At 46.7% G+C, this 25,525-nt stretch overlaps 1 protein-coding gene across 1 annotated transcript in view; it reads right to left on the bottom strand.

Moving 5' to 3' along the window:
- Positions 1–25,182, bottom strand: part of OAT (ornithine aminotransferase) — a 40,574-nt gene extending 15,392 nt beyond the window's left edge. The window contains exons 1-2 of the mRNA XM_077455571.1: positions 25,028–25,182; positions 2,208–2,434 (exon numbers count right to left, since the gene is read on the bottom strand). Of these exons, the coding sequence (XP_077311697.1) occupies positions 2,208–2,403 (196 nt within the window). The 5' untranslated portion in view covers positions 2,404–2,434; positions 25,028–25,182. The remainder of the gene's footprint in view (positions 1–2,207; positions 2,435–25,027) is intronic.
- Between the last annotated feature and the right edge of the window lie 343 nt (positions 25,183–25,525).

The following is a 25,525-nucleotide window of genomic DNA, read 5'->3' as shown; positions in this document are numbered from 1 at the left end:
TTCTTTTTATCCCTACATTTGTGTGATTGCCTCTCAAGGGATCAGGAAGGATTTTTTTCCCCTGCTTTAGCAAATTGGCTCATGCTCTGCTGGGGTTTTTTGCCTTCCTCTGGATCAACTGGGTATAGAATTGGGTATATGGGCTGGTATGAGATAATATATATATATATATACTATTTTTTTTTGGTTGAACTGGATGGACTTGTGTCTTTTCAACCTGACCAACTATGTAACTATGTGTCCCGATTTTCTCAAAAGATTTGACCTGTCTTTGGACTCTGCGATCGCATAGGCTCTATCGAGCATATAACCAGGATATCCCATTTGAAGGAAGTGGGAATAGAGCCATTTCAAGCATTGGTAAATGGGGCGCCCCACTATTCTGGAACCAAGAAAGTGCAAGTGTAACAAGGATGGGTAAACACTCCATTCGTAACTGCACATTTCTAGCTACATTTTCATAATATTCTTCTAAGAACTAAACATCTGGCTCTTAGAATTTTAATGAGTCTTGTATTCTTTAACTCTTCCATTAACCAACTACACAGAAAGCAGTTACATGGTGCCTGGGAACAATGTGCCAATTCAAGTCGGACATATATAAAAGTTCAACCTGTAGACTGGGTGTATGCCACACACCTCCATGCCTCCTTCAAAGCTGTAAAATGCTGGCCCCCAGACTATTTACAGCCATATATAGCTAATAATTGAGGGAAGGAACCCCCCATGGACAGTAGGTATTAAATGCAACCCCATTTGTGAATAGTGGCGTGTCATATCTACAATATTATAGGCACTCTTTATCCCCTTGGACTTTGATACTGTCAGAAATTGACAATGCACTGTGTTGAATTAAAGCAGTGGAAAGTATGCCTCTTCATCAAAATACCTCACTTTGTCGGGAAACCTCTATGCACACCCATAAATTTCACACGTTCTTCCTTCCCCTTTTTTGCAGTGGCATGCCCACATGGATTTTAGATTTTTTTTTAACTTTTGGCTGCCTTAGCTTGCGAGCATCCATTAGGTTTAGCCTGTGATGCATTACCCTCATTATCTTAATGCCATCCGTGCGGCTTAACCAAATTTTTGGTTTACCCGATAGCTCAAACTGAGCATGGACATGGTAGACTTATATTACATGAGGGTTACTTTAGTGGTTTACTGATTGAGTCATGCGAGTCTGGACTGTTTAGAGCAGACTCAACGTGGAGGAACCCCTGAAATAACCTTTTGGTCATAGGGAACCCCTGTTAAAAATGGCTACATCTACAACTCATGATACATTGGTATGATTGTCAGTGGAAGAGCGTTCCTTACATTTTCCCCCCTACAAATACCTAAAATAATCATTGGTGTCAGTGGGAACTTACCTTAGAGGCAAAAATTGGTTAGTGCTCAAGGAACTCCTAGCAACCATTGGAGGAACCCTGGTTGAGAAACCCTGGTTTAGAGGAACGTTATTTTAGTGATGGGTGGAGGTTTAAATAGGAGTTTGTAGTATTATCCTTATGCAATTTTTTCCTAATAAAGTTTGATATAAACGCTTGTCTACCATTTGAGGTTGCATTTAATACCTACTGTCCCTGGGAGTCCCTTCCCAATTTTTGGATATATAATGCTTTTTGGGTATGCTGACCCACACCACCTATTGGTGGAATAATGGATTTTAAAAATGATCCCCCTCTTTTTCTGGTGCCACGCAGTATGACATTTTTCTCAGTTACAGCCATAGCCATTCACATCTGGATGTGTGATAAGACGTTTGCTCATGGATTTATTTTAGCCCAGCACATTGTATTGGCTACAGAAATAATCTTGGAAACTAGAGATCTGTTCTTAGAAGCTGGAGAGCAGCTTAACAGTCCATACTCACTCCTTCCACCCATATGGACTGCCTTCTGGAAACATGAATTAAGGGCGGAATGTGGGAGCTGCGCCACATACATGCTCCAAATCCGACTGAAAATATTGTAGCCACTGGATTAGCACAGCAATGTGCAATTAACCAGAAGGAAAGGTCAGCAATGGTAGTCTAGAAATCCCCTTCAAGAAGGCTAATCCACAAAATCCAACAATGAGTAGCCATTTTTATGGGGTAATAAATTTGAGTACATGGCAAACCGCAACATCAAAAAATTTACCATTCTACCAACATCAGTTACTGCAGTGAGCTAAACTATGGATATTGAAGAATTAAGACAAACCTTTTCCTCTTTCCAGAGCAACAGGCAGAGGGTGGTAGTTGTGGGCCCCGTACTTTGCTTCTCTGTCATAAACATATTCTGAGGACAATGCTTCTTCTACAGGCTTCTCTGTGGCTGCTGGTCCAGCTGAACTCATAGAAGCCCGGAGGTTGCAGAGAGCACCCAAGGTGCGTCTTTGGACAAGTTTGGAGAACATCTTGGAAAAGGCTGAGCAGATCTCAAACTACCTGTAGGAAAAAAAATAAAAATAGATCGAATACTCAAAAAAAACAAAAAAAAACCCAGCAGCAACTCCTAGTTGTGTGTCTGCAGTAGTGTAACCAATAGCATGAGCATAGCCAACACTATGTAGCTTTCCTCTGCCAAATAGTTCACAACTAGTCGTGCGTAATGATGACCGTGAAAACACCAAAAACCAGGATAAGCCTCCTGGGTCAACACTTTGCAACATTTTTTGCATGGTTGTTGAAATGAACCTTTCAGGGTTGTTCTGATGCAACCAACAGCTCTGTTTTGTTTCAACTACACATCCTGAGCGGACTAACCATGCACAATATTTATTTAGGAAGGACAATTTGACCAAAAAATTAAAATTGACCCAGAAAATTTGTTTGGGATATATAAAATAAAAATATTATAATGGAAGACTCAATGGTCACAAATTATGTAGAACTGTTAAAATACTCAACAGGCTCCCAACATATCAAGACACATTGACCAACAGATCTTTTAGCAAGAAATTGTTCAGATTATGTGCATTTAATGTATTTTTTATTTAGGAAAAAGTGATTTACCTGTAAAATGGAAAAAACACAATTATTACGCTAACGTTTTCCAACAGGCAAAGCTGCCATCTGGGATGAAGAAAGAATTAAAGCGTCAGGATACCAAACATGTAGTCCAAGTCCTAACCAATGGGGGGCCCATGGGCAGCAGTCACTATTTGAATAGTGTAAGTATAGTGTGGGCAAAGGGTTATAGGGTCCATAGCCTGGGTATTTACCACAGGGAGTGTAGCTGACACAGGGAACACAGCACTCTGAAGAGTATAAGAAAACTCTTGGAGAAATGCAAAAACAGGCAAGCCGCGCCAATCTAAGTGTAGCAATATTAGTAAAACATTTCAGTAGCAATGCACTCACTGAAAGTAGGATAAAAGCAGGCATGTCTTTATGGGTCTTGGATGAGCATCTGGGATCCAGCGAGATATCCATGCAGTGCTGTGGGGTCTTTCTTGGCAGCACGTCTAGCCCGGAACACTGGAAACCGTCAGCGCTGCAGAGCAAGACCCCACAGTGCTCCGGGGATATCGCTCTGGATCTCTGATGCTCATCCAAGACCCATAAAAACAGGTCTGCTTTTATCCTACTTTCAGTGAGTGCATTGCTACTGAATTAAAGGTTTTACTAATATTGCTACACTTAGATTGGTGCTGCTTGTCTGTTTCTTTTTGCATTTACCTGTAAAAGCCTCCTATGTGTAGACATAAAGCCCCAAGACTGATGTTGGATGCTGCCATCTTGGTTGTCATTTTAGCAGCTCCAGAAGACAAAGAAGTCACTAAAGTGAATATATTCCCCTCCACTCATGGCGGCTACATAAAAAAAGTTGAGCGGTGGAGGAGCTAGACCAGCAAAAACTAAATAGACAAGGGAGGAGAGAACTATGACATACATGGAGACAAGGTTTTCTTACAGAACGGAAAAGTTGTACATGTGGCTCTGTTTACATACCCAGTTTCCCCGAAAATAAGACCTAGCGTGATCGTCTGATGGCTGCAGTACAAGCCCTACCCCCCAAATAAGCCCTACCCCGTTTCCCTGAAAATAAGCCTACCCTGAAAATAAGACCTACAATCACACTAGGTCTTATTTTTGGGAGAAACAGGGCATTTCTTTATATCCAAAAATTCTGACAACAGATGTATATTTTGTTTGCTGTTGTCAGATGAACTTTATGTATCTTTATATTTTTCACAGATCTGAATACAATTACCTAAACTCCATATCACCCCTGAAGAAGGAATATATATCGATGTAAAATTGGTTTCTGAAACATGTTAGGTCCATGCCATCTGAAATCAGCCTGCCAGCCTTTGTGTGGTTTGGTTGATGCTTTTTGGGTTTGGGTCATTGTATTTTATCCTCTTACATACATTTACAATATTCACCGATGTACGATTTTTTATTCATTGCGCAACATACATTTCTTTTTGATTACTATAATAAAGTTGGCACCTTTCTGCCTTTTTTATATACATTTGCCAATTGGAGTTTTGACTTTGATACTATATTACTGCCATATAAAGTCCAAAGGGGCGTCCCTTAATGTACTACTGTGCACGTTTCCCTATACAATTCTGAAGTATGATATGATGAATATCAATTTACTCAGTGTAACATCTTTCACAATATTAAAAAAAAAAAAAAAAAAAAAAAAAGCCAACTTTACTGTTTTTTTTAAATTAAAAAATAAGACAAGTGTCTTTACAAAAAAAAGTGCGCTTGTAAGACTGCTGCGCAAATATGGTGCGACAGAAAGTATTGCACCGACCGCCATTTTATTCTCTAGGGTGTTAGAAATTTTTTTTTTTTATAATGTTTGGGGGTTTTAAGTAATTTCTCATCAAAAAAAAAATATTTAAATTGTAAACAAATCTCAAAGAGGCTCGGTCCTTAAGTGGTTAACATCTCTTGACCCACTGAGTTTCAAAGGAGCGCCTGTCAGAACAGCTCGTCACTGCCAAAGCCAACACTTGCCCAAAAGACAGTGGATGCATTTGCAAGTTCAGGGCACACCTTAGCAGCCTTGTGATGAGTGACTTGCCCACCTTCCCAGCACTGAAGCCATAGCTCCCAACTGTCCCTGATTTGGAGTAATGTCCCTCTTGGTCTGATCTATATAGTTGCATTTAAAATGCACTTTTTAGCTTTCAAAAAAAGTGTTTCCCAGTCCTAAACCTTTCATCCAATTCCTAAATTGCTGCATTTGTACATTTTAAAAGCCAATATAAAGTAATGCCCCATACACAGTCGGACATTCCAACGACAAAATCCATCTGATTTTTTCAGACGGATTTCGGCCCAAACTTGTCTTGCATACACACAAAGTTGTCGGAAAAAAACGATCGTTCAGAACGCAGTGACGTACAACACATACAACGGGACTATAAAGAGGCCAGTAGCCAATAGCTTTTGTCTCATAATTTATTATGAGCATGCGTGGCACTTTGTGCGTTGAAATGGTCTACACACGATCTGAATTTAAACGATCGGATTTTGTTGTCAGAAAATTTAAGATCAGCTCTCAAACTGTCAGAAATTCCAACAAAAAAAATGCGATGGAGCCCACACACGATCAGATTTCCCGACAACACGATACGATCACACATTTTCCATCGGAAGGTCCAACTGTGTGTACAGGGCACAATAGTAGTATGAAAAGTCCTTGTGGATTTAATTAACCTTTTCTTTGGTTAATTTTCGTTTGAGGGGGTGTGTCCTCTACCTACATACGTTTGTTAGTAGGTGTCCCTCACTCCCCATCTCAAAATGTCAGGAGGTATGCTGAAGCTTCAACAATGACAGGAATAGGGATCCCAACAGGCTCCTATGGGAGCTTCAACAGTGCCAGAATAGGGATCCCAACAGGCTTTCTAGATATGTGCTTCTCAACTCCTGTCCTCAGGGCCCACTAACAGGACAGGTTTGCAAGATAACTGAAATGCGTCGCAGGTGATATCATTTGCTGCTCAGTGATTGCAGTATTCTAGTCTGCATCTCCCAAAGGGAATACTTAAAACCTGGCCTGTTAGTTGGTCCTCAGGACAGGAGTTGAGAACCACTGATCTAGAACTTGCAAAGCTCCACCAGAAACAAGTTGTGCAATTAGTCCTATCTGTGACAAACTGTCAAAAATCACAGAAACCTTTACAAAGTGCACCGAAAGAACTTCTAAAAACATAATTGTTTGGTAAAGGCTGAGAGGAGAAAAAAATGCTGACAACTAAATACATGTAAACAGGGCCGGATTAACATAGGGGCTTGTGGAGCTGAAGCTCCAGGCCCCTCCCTCAATATAGGCCCATGCCAGTGGCTTATCACTATCTGTAGCCTTCTTGAAGGAAGAGGAGCCCCCTCTGTGCACTGCACACATGGAGGAGACAAGTGTAGTCACTGCAGCCAAGGCTTGTCTCTGCAGATGTCTGACTCCTATCACAGGATCTGTTACACTCACACAGATCCTCTGTGTCTGGGAGCTGTCTGGGGGAGGGGCGCTGATGTTCTCCTCATAGCAGGAGCCCGGGAGGAAGGACATCTCCCATGCTGCTGACATAAGGTTAGTCAATTTGTAAGGGAGGTGTTATGTAATTATTGTGCTAGGGAACACACTTCTGCTTCCCCCATGCAATGTGCTCTCTTGTGCCCAGTGCCCCCCATGTAATGTGCTCTCTTGTACCCAGTGCCCCCCCATGTAATGTGCTCTCTTGTGCCCAATGCCCCCCCATGTAATGTGCTTTCTTGTACCCAGTGCCCACCATGTCATGTGCTCTCTTGTGCCCAGTGACCCCCATGTAGTGTGCTCTTTTGTGTTCAGTGCCCACCATGCCATGTGCTGTGCATTGCAGTACCCACCATGTAATGTGCTATGCCCCCCATGTCATGTGCTGTGTAATTCAGTGCCCACTATTTAATGTGCAGTGCCCACTATGTTGTGCTGTGCCTTGCAGTGCCCACCATGTCATGTGCATTGCAGTGCCCCCATGTAATATGCTGTACCCAGTATGTCATTTGCTGTGCATTGCAGTGCTTACTATGTAATGTGCAGTGCCCTCCATGTAATGTGCTGTGCGTTGTATTGCATTGCTCTTCATGTGATGTGCAGTGTCCACTATTTCGTGCTGTGCCTTGCAGTACCCACCATGTAATGTGCAGTGCCCACCATGTCATGTACTGTGCCATGCAGTGCCTGCCATGTAATGTGCAGTGCCCACCATGTCATGTGATGTGCCCACCACGTCATGTGCTGTGCCATTCAGTGCCCACCATGTCATATGCTGTGCCTTGCAATGCCCGCTATATAATTTGCTGTGTCCACCATGTCATGTGCTGTGCCATGCAGTGATCCCGCCATGTAATGTGCGGTGCCCAACATGTAATGTGCTGCTCCATGCAGTGCCCACCATGTCATGTGCAGTTCCGACCATGTCATTTGCTGTTCTGTGCCCACCCTGCCATGTGTTGTGCTCAGCATGTAGTGTGTTGTGCCCACTGTGTAATGTGCTGTGCTGCTCAGCAGTGCCCACCATGTAATATGCCGGTCCTAACATGTAATGTGCAGTTGCATTGCCCACCATGAAATGTGCTATGCCATGCAGTGCCCACCATGAAATGTGCTGTGCCATGCAGTGCCTACCATGTAATGTGCTGTGCCATGCAGTGCCCACCATGTTATGTGCAGTGCCCACCATGTAAATTGCTGTGCAGTGCCCACCATGTCATGTGCTGCGCCATGCAGTGCCTACCATGTAATGTGCTGTACTCACCATGTAATGTGCTGTACATTGTCCACCATGGCATGTGTCGTGCAGTGCCCACAATGGAATGTGCAGTTCAGGGCTCACCATGTCATGTGTGGTGTCCACTATTTAATATGCTGTGTTCACACTGTAATTGCCTGTGCTGTGTCGTGCAGTGCCCAACAATGTGCCCAATGGAATGTGGTGTGCAGTGCTCACGATGTCATGTTGCGTCATGCAGTGCCCACCTTGTCATGTGCAGTGCCCACTATGCCATGTGCAGTACTCAACATATAATATGCTGTGCCCACCATATAATGGGCTGTGCAGTGCCCACTTGTAATGTGCAGTGCCCACCATGTAATGTGCTCAGCTGTGCCCGCCATGTCATGTGCTGTGCCCACCATATAAGGTCCTGTGCCCACCTTGTGCATGTTCTGTGCTCACCGTGCAATGTGCTGTGTTGTACCAACCATGTTATGTGCTGTGCCCACCATATAATGTATTGTGCCTACCTTGTAATGTGCTTATTGGGCAGTGCCAACCATGTAATGTGCTGTGCCCACTATGTAATTTGCTGTGCTTTGCCCACCATTAAATGTGCTGTATCTACCATGTAATGTGTTGTGCCAACCATGTAATGTACTGTGCTATTCCCCCCCCCATGTAATGTACTATGCTGTGCTGCCCCCCCCCCCCCACAGACTCACCCCCTCACTCTCACCCCCTCTCTTTTACCCCCTCACCCCCTCTGTCGCTCATCACCTCTCTTTCACCCTGTTCTCTCTCACCACCTTCATCCCCCATTCTCTCTCTTTCTCACCCCCTTCAACCCCCTATTTCCCAACATCCTCTCTCTCTTTCATCCTCTCTCTATTCCCCTTTTTCTCACCCCCTCTCTCTCTTTTCCCCTCCCTCTCATCCCCTCTCTTTCAGCTCCCTATCTCGGTATCACCCCCCCCCCCCCACCCCTCCCCCTTGTGTGCATTTTCATTTTATTTATTTTCATAAAAAGGCCCACCAAAATCCTTAGCACCAGGCACATGATGCTCTTAATCTGGCCCTGCATGTAAACACAATACTTGGCATGTGGACTTCAGAGATTTGATTGGTACAGACTGCCACCACCCCAAGCGCACCTCCAGCAATGCAAGCAAGGTCACAAGTGTATACATATTCATGGAATTCCTGTCACCGCGGTCAGAACTTACACTGCATACCATTAGAAATGGAATTTTCCACTGCTCAGCCACAAAAGCGGTTATTCAGCCTCAGAGCATACGTCTATGTCCTGGCTGCAGAGATTCCCCCTCTAGGTGTCATGGTGAACACTCTCCTAGATAGAAAGTGATGGGAATTGGGGGGGGGGGGGGGGGTAATAACTCATGTGAGGTTCTTGCCATTTGTGTCTCATTGGGAAGATTTTCCTTTACTTCCAGTTCTATATCCATAACAGGAAGTGAGGAAATCCCTGGCTGTCACCATAACTAGTGTACCCCATTGGACTTTCCCCATCATTACTGTTCTGGCAACAACCAAAAATTGTCTGCTCCATACACTCCCAGTGAGAACTGTAAATGGGGGGGGGGGGTGAATCTCTGCAGACCGCATTCATAGACAGGTGCTCTAATCCCTCTCCGCCCTATCCTAAACTATAACATTTTGCCTATATACATACATTGTCCCAGGGTTCACAGCATGGGGTCCAGTGCGTCCCTGTCCACCGGTTCAGGTGCAATCCCAGTCTGAATTTGCACAGGACCTCCCTTCAATCCAGACCGCGGCCGCCCTGGACCTGTGTGAACCGGTCACTCGTCCATCATGCAGATTGGATGTAGAAAAAACCCACATCCAAGTCGCATAATATATATATATATATATATATATATATGAACCCAACCTAAATTGTCACCCAGAGCAATAAGTGAAAAATGTAGTAGCTTCTAACCTCAGCTTGTTCAATTAAGCTTTAACAAAAAAACTTGGAAGCGGATTGGTTTCTGTACCAGATTTTGTACTCTCCAGTTTTAGTAAATGAACCCCCTATGCTTTTAATGTACCTTGCAGTTCAGCCTATTGCTGCACTGCCTTTAATCACATCCCCACCCAACCTATAGCAAAAGGACATGCAGGAAGGGATTCAGTTATCCTGACTGGGCATCAAATGATGTGATCAAAATAAGCCGGCGTGCGCCCGTGTGTGGAGAGGTATCAGTCTGACACACCGCAACTCCGATCTAGGTAAAGTCTGATGGAGTCTCTTTACAGGAAAACCGTGTATCGGCTTTTTCTCTACTCGTGCTGACAGACGCAAGTAGAAGAGAGCCTATTGGCTGCTCTGACATGGGGGAGGAGTCTGCGCTGATCAGTTCAGTGCAGCCCCTCCCCCCCCCCGCCACCTGGATGTCCACCAGGGACTCCTCCTCCTCCTCCATAAGTGAAGGAGAAAGCTTATTTACAAAATTTTATAAAAAAGAAAAAACTTTCTCAAGTCATCTTCCAGGACGGCACACCTGAGAGATAAGAGGCTCCTCCCTACAGGAAACACAATCAATCGACAGCTGTTTTAAGTCCCCACCCTTCCCCTTGATCCTCAGTTTTTGATTGTGTTTCTCCCTACACAGCGAAACTGTTTGTTTTTTCCAAATGACCCGAAGCCTGGGGCTGGTGGTCTCCCCCTGGGAGCCGGACCACAAGCTTGGGAAGCCTCTGGGTCTGGTAGGATATTCTTGTCGTTCCTGGGGGGTTCCCCTATCTTTTTCTCGGGGGGGGGGGGCAGCAGAAATTGGAAGAGCCCCCCTGAGAGCTGAAGGACCCTGGGTACAGTGGTGTACCCAGAACTTCAGGGGCCATTATCCTGTCTCCCCTCCTTACCTGTACAGGTGGCTGTTCAGACAGGGGTGCTGGCCATCGGTTCTTTCCAGGGGGATCATGTCCCTGACTCCTGGGTTCCCGGTAGCTCGCGCGGGCTGCCGGAGAGGGCGTGGCAACAAGCACCCGCGTCATTTTCAAACTTCGGGAAAATGGCGGCGGCGTTCTTACCCAGGAGGGAAGGCTGAGAGTCAGTAGGAGCAGGCGCCCACATCCTCCTTTCTCTAGAGCAAGGAGGCACCAGTTTACTACGGTGGATGTCTGCCTTAACCACCTCAGATGGGAATGAGGAATGGAAGGCATTGCCCCCCCCCCCCATGTATATAGACTGACTGGTACAGTGCAGGACACAGCCTAACCTGGCACCTCCCTATGGGGACAGCAGTTGGGGGGGGGGGAGCACTTTGGCGGCTATCCTCCTTGCGTGTGGACCATAAGGATGGAAAAGCAAGCCCGCTGGCTGTGGCAAAAAGAGGAAGACGACAACAGTGAGTACTTTCCTTTTGCCGTGGGAATTTAGCTGCAAAATCCCCAATTCCAGCCAGAGGGTTTCTGGGCAATTGAGATCTCACCTGGGGTCTGCATTCAAATAGCCCTGAAGCTTCTGCTAAAAAACACCAGCTGCAGCTCCCTCTTACATCAGAGAAGCTTTATGGTGGACAGGTGGTGCAGAGGAACGAGTGTGCCTAAACCACCTCAGATGAGAAAGAGGTAGGTAGGCCATTGCTCCCCCTTCCCTGTGTATATACTGACTGGTGCAGTGCAGAACTTGGGGTCGGGATACAAATAGCGCAGACGCCACTGCTAAAACCACCAGCCACAGCTCCCTCTTACAGCAGAGACACTGTGGTTATCACAGCAGTAGGTTGCCAGCCTCTCCCTACATGCCCAGTTGTGGTACATTAGTAGGGATGAATATAGCGTACAGAGGGGACCTGGTAGATACAAAGTTACTTACAGGCCAGGTATACCACTGAACAAGTTATTAATTGGGCAGTGGTTGGTGGATTCAGAAGCTCCCCTGGTCAGCAGGTGCACTAGATTACCGGCCCTATTAACCCAGCTGCTAGGAATCTGAAGTTGCTTCACGATGTTTAAAAGCTGACCTAACATTCAAGGATGGGCAGAGACCAAGCTACTGTGTGGCACAGTAGGGGTTCCCTTGTGACAGATCCTCCTTTTGGGGGTTGCCTGCTATAGTTAACTTTCATAAGCTCCAACCTCCCACTCCACCTTTACACTGTGGTTATATTATAGTGTAGGAGGTAAGAAGAAACTTTTTTTTTATTGGTTTGGGCTACATTCCACTCAGTGGCAGATCTAAAGGCGATTTACCATAGATCGCTTCCTACATCCTTTTAATTGAGGATTTTCTGTGCAAACCTATGCAAGAGCTACATAATTGCTTGTTTGAAGCCTGCAAATAGCTATTTACCCCCCCAGGCTAAATTGGTAACCACCTCTTCTAGAGGCTGTCTTAAATTGGTCTCTAGGGCTGGGCTCATTGAGACTTTAGTTGCTAATCAGCACCCACCTGGGTTTGAGCTGGCTAGCGTTTGCTCAGTCTATGGAGGTAAGGTAGGACAACAACTACTAATAGTAGGGTGTCCAACCATTTTAGGATTTGTTCCTTCACTGGTAGTGAAGGTTTAGTATCTACAGCCCAGGCTATGCCTATGAAATAAATTGCCTGTTGGTTATTTGATAAAGGGATAGACCATGACTCCTCATTGGCTGCACACCAGTAGATCAGTGGTGAAAGTTTGTCCTTGCTGGGATGTTTTTGTGGCACAGCAGAAATACACATTGAGATTTGTGACATCTCTGCTTATAAGGGCTATATTGCTGTACATCAGAAATGTACTGCACTGAAGCTTGTTTGCTGTCCTTTATATCCTAAAGGTACTGCTTTGTTTGGCTACAGATCAGAAAAATAAAACAGTGAAGGTGGTCTGTATTTTCTGGTTTTGTGCTGCACAGCAGAAATGCACATCATTGAGTCTGGTGACATCTCTGCTCATAATGGTTATATTGCTGCACATCAGACATACACAAGATTGAGAAGACAGGCCCTCTTATTGAATAATGTAGTGTCCTCGTCTTACACAGGTCTCTTATTTATCTTTTTAGTGGTTCTAAGTAGCACCTACAGGCACAATAGGCCATGGTTGTTAGATGTGTGAGATAGGCAACATTGCTAACCTACAAGTTTAACATGTTTTCCGATTCCATTTTTAAGAGCCCATTTCACCTAGATACTGCATCCGAAGCGGAAAAGGCAGGAACATCTGTGGAGCAGACCTGCAGATCAGCCGCATGATCCAGCTAAGATGCCTTCATCAAGCATATGAGCGTATGGAGTGGAGGTAAAGCTCACTGCAGAACAAAGGTTCGCCAAGAGGGTCTTGCAGTGGCCCCACCCTAAGGTAGACCTGAGGTACTTGTTTATCCTCTCAGGTGTGCCGTCCTGGAAGATGACTTGAGAAAGGTACCAGTTACTTACCGGTAACTGTCTTTCTGAGAAATCTTCCAGGACGGCAGGCCTACTTCCCACCCGTTGGAGGAGGGAAAATTCTAGAACACTAGAAGGTGAGTACCTATGAGGAATGATTTCCCTCCTGAACCTGGTTCAGGAGTTACTTCTCTACAAACTGAGGATCAAGGGGAAGGGTGGGGACTTAAAACAGCTGTCGATTGATTGTGTTTCCTGTAAGGAGGAGCCTCTCATCTCTTGTGTGCCGTCCTGGAAGATTTCCCAGAAAGACAGTTACCGGTAAGTAACTGGTACCTTTTGTTTATAGCACAAAAATAAAGACCGCAGAGGTGATTAAATACCACCAAAAGAAAACTATTTGTGGGTGTAAAAAAAAAAAAAAAGACCAAGTTAGACTTACCGGTAACTTGTTTTCCAGAAGTCTTTCAGGACAGCACCTGAGAGATAGCGACTCCTCCCTCCTCATTAGGAAACACCTTCTTCCTCCAGACTTTAAAGGGAGGCGCCTCCCTACCACACCTCAGTTGTAGAAGAGAACCTCCGGCCCCGGCTGGAACACAAACACATACGTTAGTCACAGCGTAGCATAATACAATACCATAGGGCGGGATGCTTGCTGTCCTGAAAGACTTCTGGAAAACAAGTTACCGGTAAGTCTAACTTGGTCTTTCCCAAGGCGTCTTTCAGGACAGCACCTGAGAGGATAACAGAGACTTACCCCTTAGGGCGGGACAACAGCTTGCAGGACCTTTCTGCCAAACGCCTGATCGCTGGCAGAAGTGAGGTCCAGTCTATAATGCTTCACAAATGTGTGAAAACTCGACCATGTCGCCGCCTTGCAGATCTGCTCCGGGGTGGCACCAGCTCTCTCTGCCCACGTAGACGCCAGAGCCCTGGTTGAGTGTGCACAAATTTCTGCTGGAGGGGATAATCCTGCCTGGGAATATGCCTCCGAGATAGCTAATTTCAGCCATCTAGCTAAAGTAACTTTAGAAGCCTGAAAACCCTTTTTTCTTCCTGAGAAAAGTACAAACAGAATCTGAACGTCTGAAGGACTCCGTCCTTTCTAAATAACTCAGCAGAGTCCTCCTGACGTCCAAAGTATGGAAAAAAGTCTCCTTATTTCCTTTGGGGTTAACACAAAAGGTTGGCAGTACTATGTCCTGTATACGGTTCTGCACTGAAGCTACCTTCGGTAAGAATTTTGCATCTGTTCTAAGAATAACTCTGTCAGGAAAAATGGAAAGATATGGTTCTTTAACTGACAGCGCATTTAGCTCACTGATCCTGCGTGCAGAGACAATGGCAATCAGAAAAACAGTTTTTAATGTGAGAAACCTAAGGGAAGCCTCCACCAGAGGCTCAAAAGGCCCCTTTGTTAGAGACTGTAGGACTACCGACAAATCCCATCTAGGAAAAACCTTAATAGGAGCTGGCCTAGATCTTTTAAGGGCTCTAAAGAATCTGATCACCAGCGGATCTGAGGCCACAGATTTCTCTAAGAACACTGTCAGGGCTGCTACCTGCACCTTCAGGGTACTAACTGCCAGTCCCTTGTCTGCTCCATCCTGTAAAAACTCCAAGATGGAGACAAGGCTCCCTGTCACCTGGGCGGCTGACAAACACCAAGTTTTATAACGCTTCCAAACCTTAGAATAAATGGCCCCCGTAACCCTTTTCCTACTTGCCAAAAGGGTAGAGATCAAATGGTTGGAAAACCCCTTGCTCCTAAGGAGCTGCCTTTCAGAAACCAGGCCGTGAGGGCCAGGCTGGCCACTCCTGGATGGTTTACTGGGCCCTGCAACAACAGATAGTGTCTGAGGGGCAGATGCCAACAAGGCTTGATTGCCAGACCTAGAACTGTCGAAAACCAGGCCCTTTTTGGCCAAAAGGGCGTGATTAGAATAACTGGCACCTTCTCCCTCTGAATTTTTCTTAAAATTAACGGGATTAACTGAAATGGGGGGAAAGCGTAGCAAAGACGAAATTCCCATGGATAAGCTAGCGCATCTGTGCCCAGCGAGCCATCGCGACTGTCCAGGGAAAAGAACTGGGGGACCTGGGCATTCACCCTTGAGGCGAACAGGTCCACCTCTGGTAAACCCCATTTTCCGGCAATCATTGTGAATACCTCCGGGTTTAGAGACCATTCCGCTTCCTGAATAGCGTTTCTGCTTAGGAAGTCCGCTAACCTGTTTAGATCCCCTTTTAGGTGGACTGCTGATAGGGATAACAAACGTTTTTCCGCCCACCGAAGAATCTCCATGGCCAGTACCTGAAGCGACCTGCTTCTTGTACCCCCCTGTCTGTTTAAATAAGCCACCGCCGTGGCATTGTCTGTTAGGACCTGGACGTGATGGGACTGAAGCTCCTGAACAAACAACTCCAGAGCCAAGGCAATCGCCTTGAGCTCCCTCCAGTTTGAGGACCTTATTGTCTCCTCTTTGGCCCAGGACCCCTGAGTGAAACGTGTTCCTAGATGGGCTCCCCACCCCCAGGAACTGGCGTCGGTTGTTAGTCTTTTCTCGACTGGAAAAGCCCAGACTAACCCTTCCGATAAGACATCCTGTCTTTTCCACCACCATAGGGACCTTTTTACCTGGGTTGACACTCTCACCTCTGCCTCTAGGGATGCCACTGTGTGATCCCAAGATTTTAGAAGGAAAGCCTGCAGACACCTGAAATGCATTCTTGCCCACTGGACTGCTGGCATTGTTGAAGTTAGAATCCCCAAAGCTGACATAACCTGTCTTACTGTCAGCTTTTGGCTGGTCTGTAATAAAGACACTGCACCGGAAATCCTGTCCTTTTTGTCTAAGGGAAGGAAGATTTTTTGATCCACCGAATTTATTAAATACCCTAAAAACCGAATCTCCTGAGATGGGTTTAGGGACGACTTTTGGAGGTTCAAAATCCACCCCAAAGCCTCCAGATGGCTGCGAGCTTTGTCTAGATTGGTCTGCAATTCCTCGCTGGATGGGGCGAAAAACAGCAGATCGTCTAAATAAGGAATAACTGCGATTCCCTGAAGTCGCAGCGGCGCTAAAGCTTCTGCCATTATTTTGGTAAAAATTCGGGGAGATGATGACAGGCCGAAGGGCAGGGCCCTGAACTGGAGATGATGAACCACACCCCCCAACCTCCCTGCCAGCCTGAGGAACTTCTGAGACTGGGGAGAGATTGGAACATGTAGGTAAGCGTCTTTTAAATCTACTGACGCCATAAAACATCCTGGCGTCAACAGATTTCTGACCGAAAAAATTGAGTCCATTTTGAACTTCCTGTACCTTATGGACTCGTTTAAAGGTTTTAGGTTGAGAATCAACCGAAATTTTCCTGTCGGTTTCTTTACTAGGAAAACATGGGAATAAAACCCCTCCTGCTGTTCTTGCAGGGGTACCTGTACTACTACGCCCTGTTGCATCAGTTCCTCTAGAGAGGACTTCATGGCCAGGGCCCTTACTGGGTCCCGCGGGGTGTTGGTAATCAGGAACCTTTTTGGGGGGTCGTTGGCAAACTCGAGTGAGTAACCCTGCGCGAGAGTGGTCAAGATAAACTGATTTGAAGTTATCACTGACCACTGCGGAAGAAATTCTTGTAATCTTCCGCCCACCCGCAGAGACGAGTCATTGCGATTTTTCGGCCTGTGTAGGAGGACGGAAGAGAATTCCGCCTCTACCCTTCGGCTTCGGGGCGGACCAACTTTTCCTTCTCCCCTGCAACTTGCTGTCCTGATCCTGAGCTTTTTGAGGTCGAAAAAGACGTTTTGGTACCTGTTTTTTCTTTTTGACCGGAAAGGATCTCTTTTTATCGGCTGTCCTGTCAAGAATATTATCGAGGTCAGGGCCGAAGAGCAGGTCCCCTGAAAAGGGTAACCCACACAGCTTATTCTTTGAGGCCGAGTCACCCGGCCAGGTTTTAAGCCATAAGGCTCTTCTTGCAGCATTAGTTAGAGCTGCTGACCTGGCTGATATCTTAATTGCCTCAGCTGAGGCATCTGCAACATAAGCCACTGCCGTAATCAGGGTAGGAAAAGAATCTAAGATTTCCTGTTTAGGGGAATCTGCAGCTATATGTGACTTTAACTGGTTAATCCAGTATTCTAAATTTCTGGCTACACACGTTGTGGCCATTGCTGGTCTTAAATTGCTCATAACTGATTGCCATGATCTCTTGAGCAAAAGATCCATGCGTTTGTCCATTGGATCTTTCAGAACTCCCATGTCCTCAAAGGACAGATCCGTGGACCTTGAAACCTGGGAAAAGGCGGCATCCAGTCTGGGCACCTTGTTCCATACTGCTGCAGGGTCCTCAAAAGGAAAACGTCTTTTGTGGGCTTTGGAGAAAAAGGGCTTTTTCTCTGGATCCTGCCATTCTTTCCTAATGACCTCAGAGATGACCGGATGAACTGGGAACGTTCGGCCCTTAGGCTCATCCAAACCAGCATACATGCGGTCATGGAGTGATAATTCCTTTTTCTCCTCACTTAAACCAAGCGTAGCATGAATGGCTTTAAGGAGCCCATCGACCTCTTCAAGGGACAGTTTGAATTTAGAGGGGCTACCTCAGAATCCTCCAACTCCTCTTCTGAATCTTTAACGGAAAGAGCAGCGGACTGCTTTTCCCTATCTGAAGGGTCTTCAGGCAGAGATTCCAACACCGGGATTGAGAGAGACCCCTGGGAAGACTCTGAAGTGGCAGGCTGACTAGCAGCCGGATTTGCTAGTGAGTCACGAAAATTCTGGATCGTGGCGTACAGCTCCTTCTTTACAGAGGCCACCAGATCCTCACATACAGAGGCAGATTCCTCCTTAACTAAAGAAGTAATGCAGGGACTGCATAGGGTTTTCTTCCAATTTTCTCCCAGCTTGACCCTGCAAGAAGGACATCTTTTCTTTGGGTCAGAGCTCTTAGCCTACGAAGAAAAAGACAAAAAAGGAAAAAAACCAGGGAACCCTTAGTGAGACCCAGTCTCAGCCTTGATAGGGATCACCACACAGGTGCACTGAGAAGAAACCAGTCAGCTTCTAGTGCCCAGACAGGCCCCTTGCCACCAGGGGGGAAAAAAGAGAGAGCGAGACCAAACGCCAGGAAAATAGGAAAAAGAAAGGCAGACTTTAACCGCTGCCTGTCCCCACCGCTGCAGACGCTGAGTCTTCCATAACAGGTGTGCAGAAATCCACTTGTGGCTAAACGCCGCCTCCGGAGTCACGCCGTGCAGCTGCACCGGACCGGAAGCGGAAATAGGCACCAGCACCTGTCCTCCCTCCTCCCCCCTGCGTCCACGCCGGAAACGACGTTTCAGCTGACCCGATGACCCGCTCTGTCACTTCCGGCGCGACCGCCGAAAAAAACATGGCGGCGGCACACGTGCGCCGCCGCGCCCACGAACGTGCGGGTCACCGAATCTTCGGCTCTCTCCGAGCACAAGAGGGGAAGAGGAGCCCGCTTGCTACCGCTGACGAGGCGTGGGTAGGTCGGGAGGACAGAGGGTCTCTAAAGGAGGAAAAAGAGGGAAAGAAGCCTAGTCCCTCAGGAACACCTAAGAGAAAAAGACTCCCTCCCAAAAGGTGTTCCCTCCGGGCCGGAGGAAACACAAAAACTGAGGTGTGGTAGGGAGGCGCCTCCCTTTAAAGTCTGGAGGAAGAAGGTGTTTCCTAACGAGGAGGGAGGAGTCGCTATCTCTCAGGTGCTGTCCTGAAAGACGCCTTGGGAAATTCTGTTTGAGTACAGTGTTGCATGACCGCGCGATTGTCATTAAAAAAGCGAATGCTGAAAGCTGAAAATTGGCTTGGGCAGGAAGGGGGGCAAATGCTCGGTATTGAAGTGGTTAATTTCCTAAAAAGATTTATTTCCCCGGAATTCTGTTCTATTTTCTTGGAAATTGCTACTTTAAAACCACCTATTGCTACTTATTTCTGCAACGTACAGAATCCCATCTAAGAAAAGTTCTAAATCCTATAGAAATTCCTCAATGTCTAGTTGCCCTTTAAATAGTTTACATCAAGGGATGACAGAAGTTGGTCTACCTTTTACTTACCTTTCCAGAAAAGCTTCTTTCCATTACGTATTTCCATTCTGAGTTGCATCAACTCTGCTTACGTAAGAGCTTTAGTGACAGCAGAGAGGCGTGTGCCTACGTGCAGAGCTCCTGGCTGAGGAATTGGCTGGGTGGGGTGGGGGGGGGGGGGACATTCGCCTCCCTCCACACAGCAGCCAGTAATTACAGAGAGCTGTGCACACCCACCTAACACCCATCTACCTTGAACTCCCCAAATGGGGAAAGTCATAAGTCAGACCAGCCAAAGTAAACCAAACACGCTTGCCACATACAATACATGGCACAGGCTGGACGACTACATGCCAGACGTGACCTGGCATAGACAGACACGAGAGTCTAGCTCAACAGCTGGAACCTATGTAGATGCCAAACAGCATTTATACTCATTCATTTATGCTGCGACTCAGAATAGGTTTCAGAATCCAAGAGAGGCGTCAGGAATGCACTAAATGCCACACCTTATTGGATGGCTTCATACCCAGAGATGCCAACGTGGCAGACAGTAAATTATGTTCATGACTAAGGTCATTCATGGTGCACCTAAATTTTCAGTGTTGAGACTGTTACTTTTTAACCCATTTATAAATATAGAGTTTGGGATTAGAAGTACCATTTTAGTGTTTGCAGATGGCACCATGCTATATAGTGGAATGCCACTCTTCAGGATATCGCCAACTTACAAGCATACCTTAACCACTTGCCTACTGGGCACTTTTACCCCCTTCCTGCCCAGGCCAGTTTTCAGCACTGTCACACTTTGACAAGTGCGCAGTCATGCAGCACTGTACCCATTATTTTCTGCTAAACAAAAAAAAAATAAAAAAACGTTGAGGCTGCACCAATGCGCGGGGACCAGGGTGGGGGGGGGGCAGTCCTCCTGTAGGGGACCAGGACAGGAACGCAGATTGGTGCGGCAATTACAGAAACAATGCATTGTGTGTCTATCTTCCTCCAGCAGCTGAAAGCCACCCGGGAGAGAAACCGGCTTTCAGCTGCTTGAGAGAGAGACGCAAAGGGCATTGTTTCTGTAATTGCCACACTGCACCAATCCGTCTCCCTGTCTGGGTCACATATGATCCCCCATGTGATCCCAAACAGCGTTGGAAGGAGCCAGTAAATAAGTCAGCCCCTTCCTAGGGTTGTCCCAATGCACAGGCATATCTGGAAAACTGCCCAGGGATGCTAGGTGCATGGGGGGGGGGGGGTCTCCTCTAATGTTTTCTGGCAACAATTCCCCTCGCTTTAGCTGGCTCTTTTGCTACAGGTCAGGGGCTAAGGAAGAACCCCAAGATGGAGCATCTTGCTGCTGCCGCTTGTGTGGGCAGGATGTGTAGGAGAGGTTAGTGGCACTTTAAAAGTTAGGCTGGCTAAGTATTATACAATATTCGTATCCAAAAAAATGTTTGGCAAAGGAGAAAAAGTAAAAACAAGACGTTTGGCAAAGGGGAAAACCAAAAAACAAAAAGACGTTTGGCAAATAAAAAAAAATGTTTGGCAATAGATAAGGAAAAACAGAAAATGTTTATCAACTGAAAGGGATAAACAGAAAACATTTGGCAATGGAAGAGGAGAAACTAACAGCAAAAAATAAATAAAAGTATTCAGCAGCCAGGTAGAGAAAAATCTGCTGAGCAGAGAGATGTACTGTAAACGAGCCGTACAACATAGACAACCACTTACCCTTTAAAAAAAAAAAAAAAAAAAAAAAGTAGACAACTGTGTAAGGCAGCCACGTAGGTTCGGTTGTAGCACAGCAGGCATAGGAAAGTAGAAAGGAAGACAAAAAACTAGCTTGTATAATATTACATAAAAAAATAAAAAAAATAAAAAACTTTATTACATCTGACAGAGTACAAGTAGTGCCACAGGCAGTGAACAGGGTGTGTCATAGTAACAATTCTCTCTTCTAGATATATGAAGCTACATTTACTACATCAAAGCAGAACCTTCACAACAGCAACTGCAAACATCTTCTGAAGACTCAGAGAGAAGGGAATACATTTTACTTGTCCAAGAAGCAAAGAAACGATCTTGGCCACCATGTGCCATCACAGGGGCCACAGTGCTCCTCGGTTAGGAACCATGGAAGAGGGCACCCCAAGCCACTTCCAGACACTGGGTGCCCATCAGATTAAATTTCCCAGTGCTGTGCTTACAGCTATGCTTATATCAAAATGTAAGGCAAACCATACAATTAAGCAATATTCTTTCATTCAACCGAAAGAAAAATCCCCCCCCCCCCCCCCATGGCAACAGTCTTTGTTGATGGGTGAATCCCTGCTGTTGTGCTACTGTATTCTGACAGCGGGAGGTTTCCCAGCCAGAAGAATACAATGATCACTGCTGGTGGCTATAGCTGCAGGTGTTCTGCTAAAAACTGTCTCCCCCATCAGATAGTGTCTGCCCCGTACTGCGCAGGCGCAGTGCTTGCACAGTACAGAGGAAAAGGAGACTCAGTCTCCGAAGATGAAAGGCGCCTGTGCACTTCCTAGTACCTTCTGCTCCGAGTCCAGGTTCAAGCCCCACCATGCAAGTGGACATACGGTAACAGGGCCGCTCACCACGCTTCGGACACAGCCTCGCTTCGCTCTGCCATTTTTTATTTTATGTCCACTTGGATGGTGGGGCTTGAACCTGGACTCAGTGCACCACTCATCTTCAGAGACCTTCGGCGTCTCCTTGTCCTCCGTACTGCACAAGCGCAGTACAGGGCAGACACGATCCGACGGGGGACAGTATTCAACACAGGCAGTGATTGAACAAAAAAAAAAAAAAAACCATGACAGGTTGGTTGTACTGTAGTAGACTTCAGTACAAGCCTGCCCATAGATGGATAGAAATTAGGCAGGCTCCTGATGAACTAGCCAAATTTCGACCCGTTTTCGACCCGACCCTTAAGCAGCATTGGGCATTAAATAGGAGGTTTATCAGCAATGACAACCCTGAAGCCTCTATGCCTGTGGTGACTACATTGCCAAATTGGTGTCTCGTGCACGCACTTGCCGTCTCGTGCACGCACTTGCCGTCTCGTGCACGCACTTGCCGTCTCGTGCACGCACTTGCCGTCTCGTGCACGCACTTGCCGTCTCGTGCACGCACTTGCCGTCTCGTGCACGCACTTGCCGTCTCGTGCACGCACTTGCCGTCTCGTCTCCGTTCCTCTCCTCCCCCCACCTTTAATCATTAGCCATCTACTGAACCGATTCCTTATACTTAAACTATAGTTCTTGACAGGACTACCTACCCCCCCAAACCTCCCCCCCCCCCCCAGCAGCCGCCCTGTACTTTGCCTATTCTGTCACCCTGATGTCCCTGAAGAAGCACAAGGCACGCAACATGTAGAGCGAAGTCCACATCACTTCACTGCGATGTAAACGCACTCTTCTCCATTGCGACAATGCCATGATATTCTCATCTTTCGGATTCCATGTAGTTGTAAGTCTGTTATATACAGTTGCAATTTTTTTTTTTAAAGAATTTGACTCATTAATGTGGATTGTAATATAATTTTTCTACATCTATACAAGTATATATTTTTGTACATTGTCTGCTAGTGCCTAAAAAGTCCAAGGCCCCCCCCCCACCACAATTTCTAGAACAGGAAGTGTTACTGACAGACCCACCAGATAAAGAGTAGGAATACAAAAGCCTGAAAAAAAAAATCTTAAAGGGGTTGTAACCCTAAAAAAATTCCCGCTGCTTTAAAGCATGTTAAACAGCATAGTGCTTGTGCTGTCTAATCTCTTTCTATGCAGTAAAAAACCTGATTGATCCTGCCCGTTCCTGTGTCCCCCCTATGTAAACTGACCACGGTAATCATGGCTGCTGATCCCGGCTACCGTGGTCAGTTCAAGTGCCTCCATCAGCCCGCAGACTCTCCTCTCCCCCTCCCTGCCAGCTCCTGTGTGAGCGATCTCCTTCCCTCCCCCGCCGCTATTAATAGTTGGCAGTAAATTCAGAGTAGGACGGATTACTGCCAGCCCCTGCTTTCTACTACACAGTGTAAATGTTTGTTTAACCTCTTAGCGCCAGCCGCATGCAAATATGTGGCCTCTCGGCACCTGGCTCTTGGCACCAAGGGGCCACATATTTGCGTGACTTGCAGTCCAAACAGCTGTGTTGAGAGCTCCAGACAGTTACCAGCACCTAACCGAAAGCACCCAATCGTTGCAATCTGGAGTTGTGACCACGTGACCACTGACAGCCAATCACAGCGGTCACGCGCTCTTAAGCCCTGCCCCCTGTTTTATAAATCCTTTAAAGGGCCAGAAGGCATGCCAGCGTGACGAGGTTAAAATGGTGCCCACACCTCATTTCAGATCGCCCTTGCGGTCACGTGACTTCCTGCTCATTCTCTCCCCCCCCCCCCCCATCTAAGGGTGACACCAGGAGGGGCTGCGCGGACAGCACAGCGGTCACATGACCTCCTTGGCTGACATCAGAGTGGGATCTCAGCCCCTCCCACTGTAGCCCTTAGATCGGGGGGAGGAGAGCAGCGGGAGGTCACGTGACCGCACAGAGGTGATCTTAAATGATGTAGAGGCATGGTTTTAAACATTTATGTGTAGCATACATTGGTATAACGCAGGGGCTGGCAGTAAGCCTTCTCTGACTTTACAACCACTTTAAGAATTATTCTATGCGGGTATACCACTGCCCTTCTGAAAAGGGATCCATGGCGGGAGACAGTTTAGTGGGCGCTTGGCAGACACCTCCTCTAACCCTCATAATGCAGATCCGCTGCACCCCCTATTCACTAGAATGGGTCTTATTTGGCAGCAGGGTCACCTGCCGATTGTGATAGGCCATTAAAGTTTTACTTCATCCTCCTCCTCAGCATGGTTACAGCCCTGAGCGGCTGCATTTGTGTCATGGGCGTTAAAACTGTGGCTCAGTGGTTTACGTTTACTGACCCCGGCCACCAATGGCCCATAAGATGCAAGGACTAGTAAGCTGATAATATTACGGTGGTCATACGGGCTTATATATATAAAAAAAAAAAAATAGAGAATATATATATATATATATATATCTCTATATCTTACTGATCAATCTCTGATAGGAATAATTGATCTGAAGTTGACAACCCATTTGAGTTGGATGATTGGGTGGGGGGTAGAACATCCCCTAGACAGGAATTACAAGCAAACAACCATTGCAAGTGCTGCCCCACTAAAAGGGAGGCCTTACTTTTCCCGGAGTTAGGCTTTAACATTTCATTTGTGTATAGGCAACTTTACATGTTTTATAAAGGAAAAAAAATAGGAAGAAAATCTACACTGAGTGTACTCTTTTGGTTGACCATACACTATACAATCTGATTGTATCTGAAGGAAATTGCACACCAAAGCTATCTAGTATGAGGGAGCCCCTGCCCAGGGTATGGGGAGCCCAGGGTACCAGGGGAGCCCCAGCCCAGGGCATCGGGGTATCAGGAGCCCAGGGCATCGGGAGCCCTGGGCATCAGGGTACCAGGGTATGGGGAGCCCCAGCCCAGGGCATCGGGAGCCCTGGGCATCAGAGTAGCCCCAACCTAGGGTATCGGGGTATGGGGAGCACCAGCCTAGGGTACCAGGGGCCCAAGTTATCAGGCCTACATACTATTGCAATGGATTGTAGCCTTAAAATAGATCAGATTGTAGAATGTATGGTCGGTGTCATCTGCACAGAGAAGCACGTATAGGACAGTAGATGGGATGGAGGGATGAATGATCTCGGAGAATAATATTACCCGGCAGATGGGAAGCCAAGGCCCCGCCCGCCCGCATCCTTCCTCCTCCCCTTATTAGCAATTTTACCAATCCGGGACAGATCTCCCCCCCACCGCCTTTCTCAATCTGATATCGGCCAGCTCAGCACGCCCCGCCCCCATTTACCTGAATTCACCGATGACCGATCACACACCTTCCGAGATCAGACAGCTAAGAAAGCGACCGCACCCCCTTCACTTCTTATATCCGAGACCGGGGGCGTCACCATTACCGCCGATTGGACGGTCTGCTGTTCCTGTGACCAATCACCTACGTAGAACGAGCCATCTCCCCCCACCGGCCCTCTTCTATCTGACAGCGGAGGGAGGAGCGGGGGGCGGGGCCGCCGGGAATGCGCAGAGTCTGGCACTTCTATTTATAGGGAGGGTGAGAGAGTTCTGTATAATACCAACCGACCTCATACAATGTATCCGGTCACTGTGTACTACAATACACCCTCACTGTGTACTACAATACACCTTCTCTGTATACAATGTATCCGATCACTGTGTACTACAATACACCCTCACTGTGTACTACAATACACCCTCACTGTGTGCTACAATACACCCTCACTGTATACAATGTATCTGATCACTGTGTACTACAATACACCCTCACTGT

This window comes from Lithobates pipiens, unplaced genomic scaffold, assembly GCF_037356315.1.
Source record: "Lithobates pipiens isolate NorthernLeopardFrog02 unplaced genomic scaffold, aLitPip1_a1.2 Scaffold_25, whole genome shotgun sequence".
Classification (NCBI taxonomy): domain Eukaryota; kingdom Metazoa; phylum Chordata; class Amphibia; order Anura; family Ranidae; genus Lithobates; species Lithobates pipiens.
The sequence above is the reverse complement of the archived record's forward strand: the minus strand, read 5'-3'. Positions and strand labels throughout refer to the sequence as shown.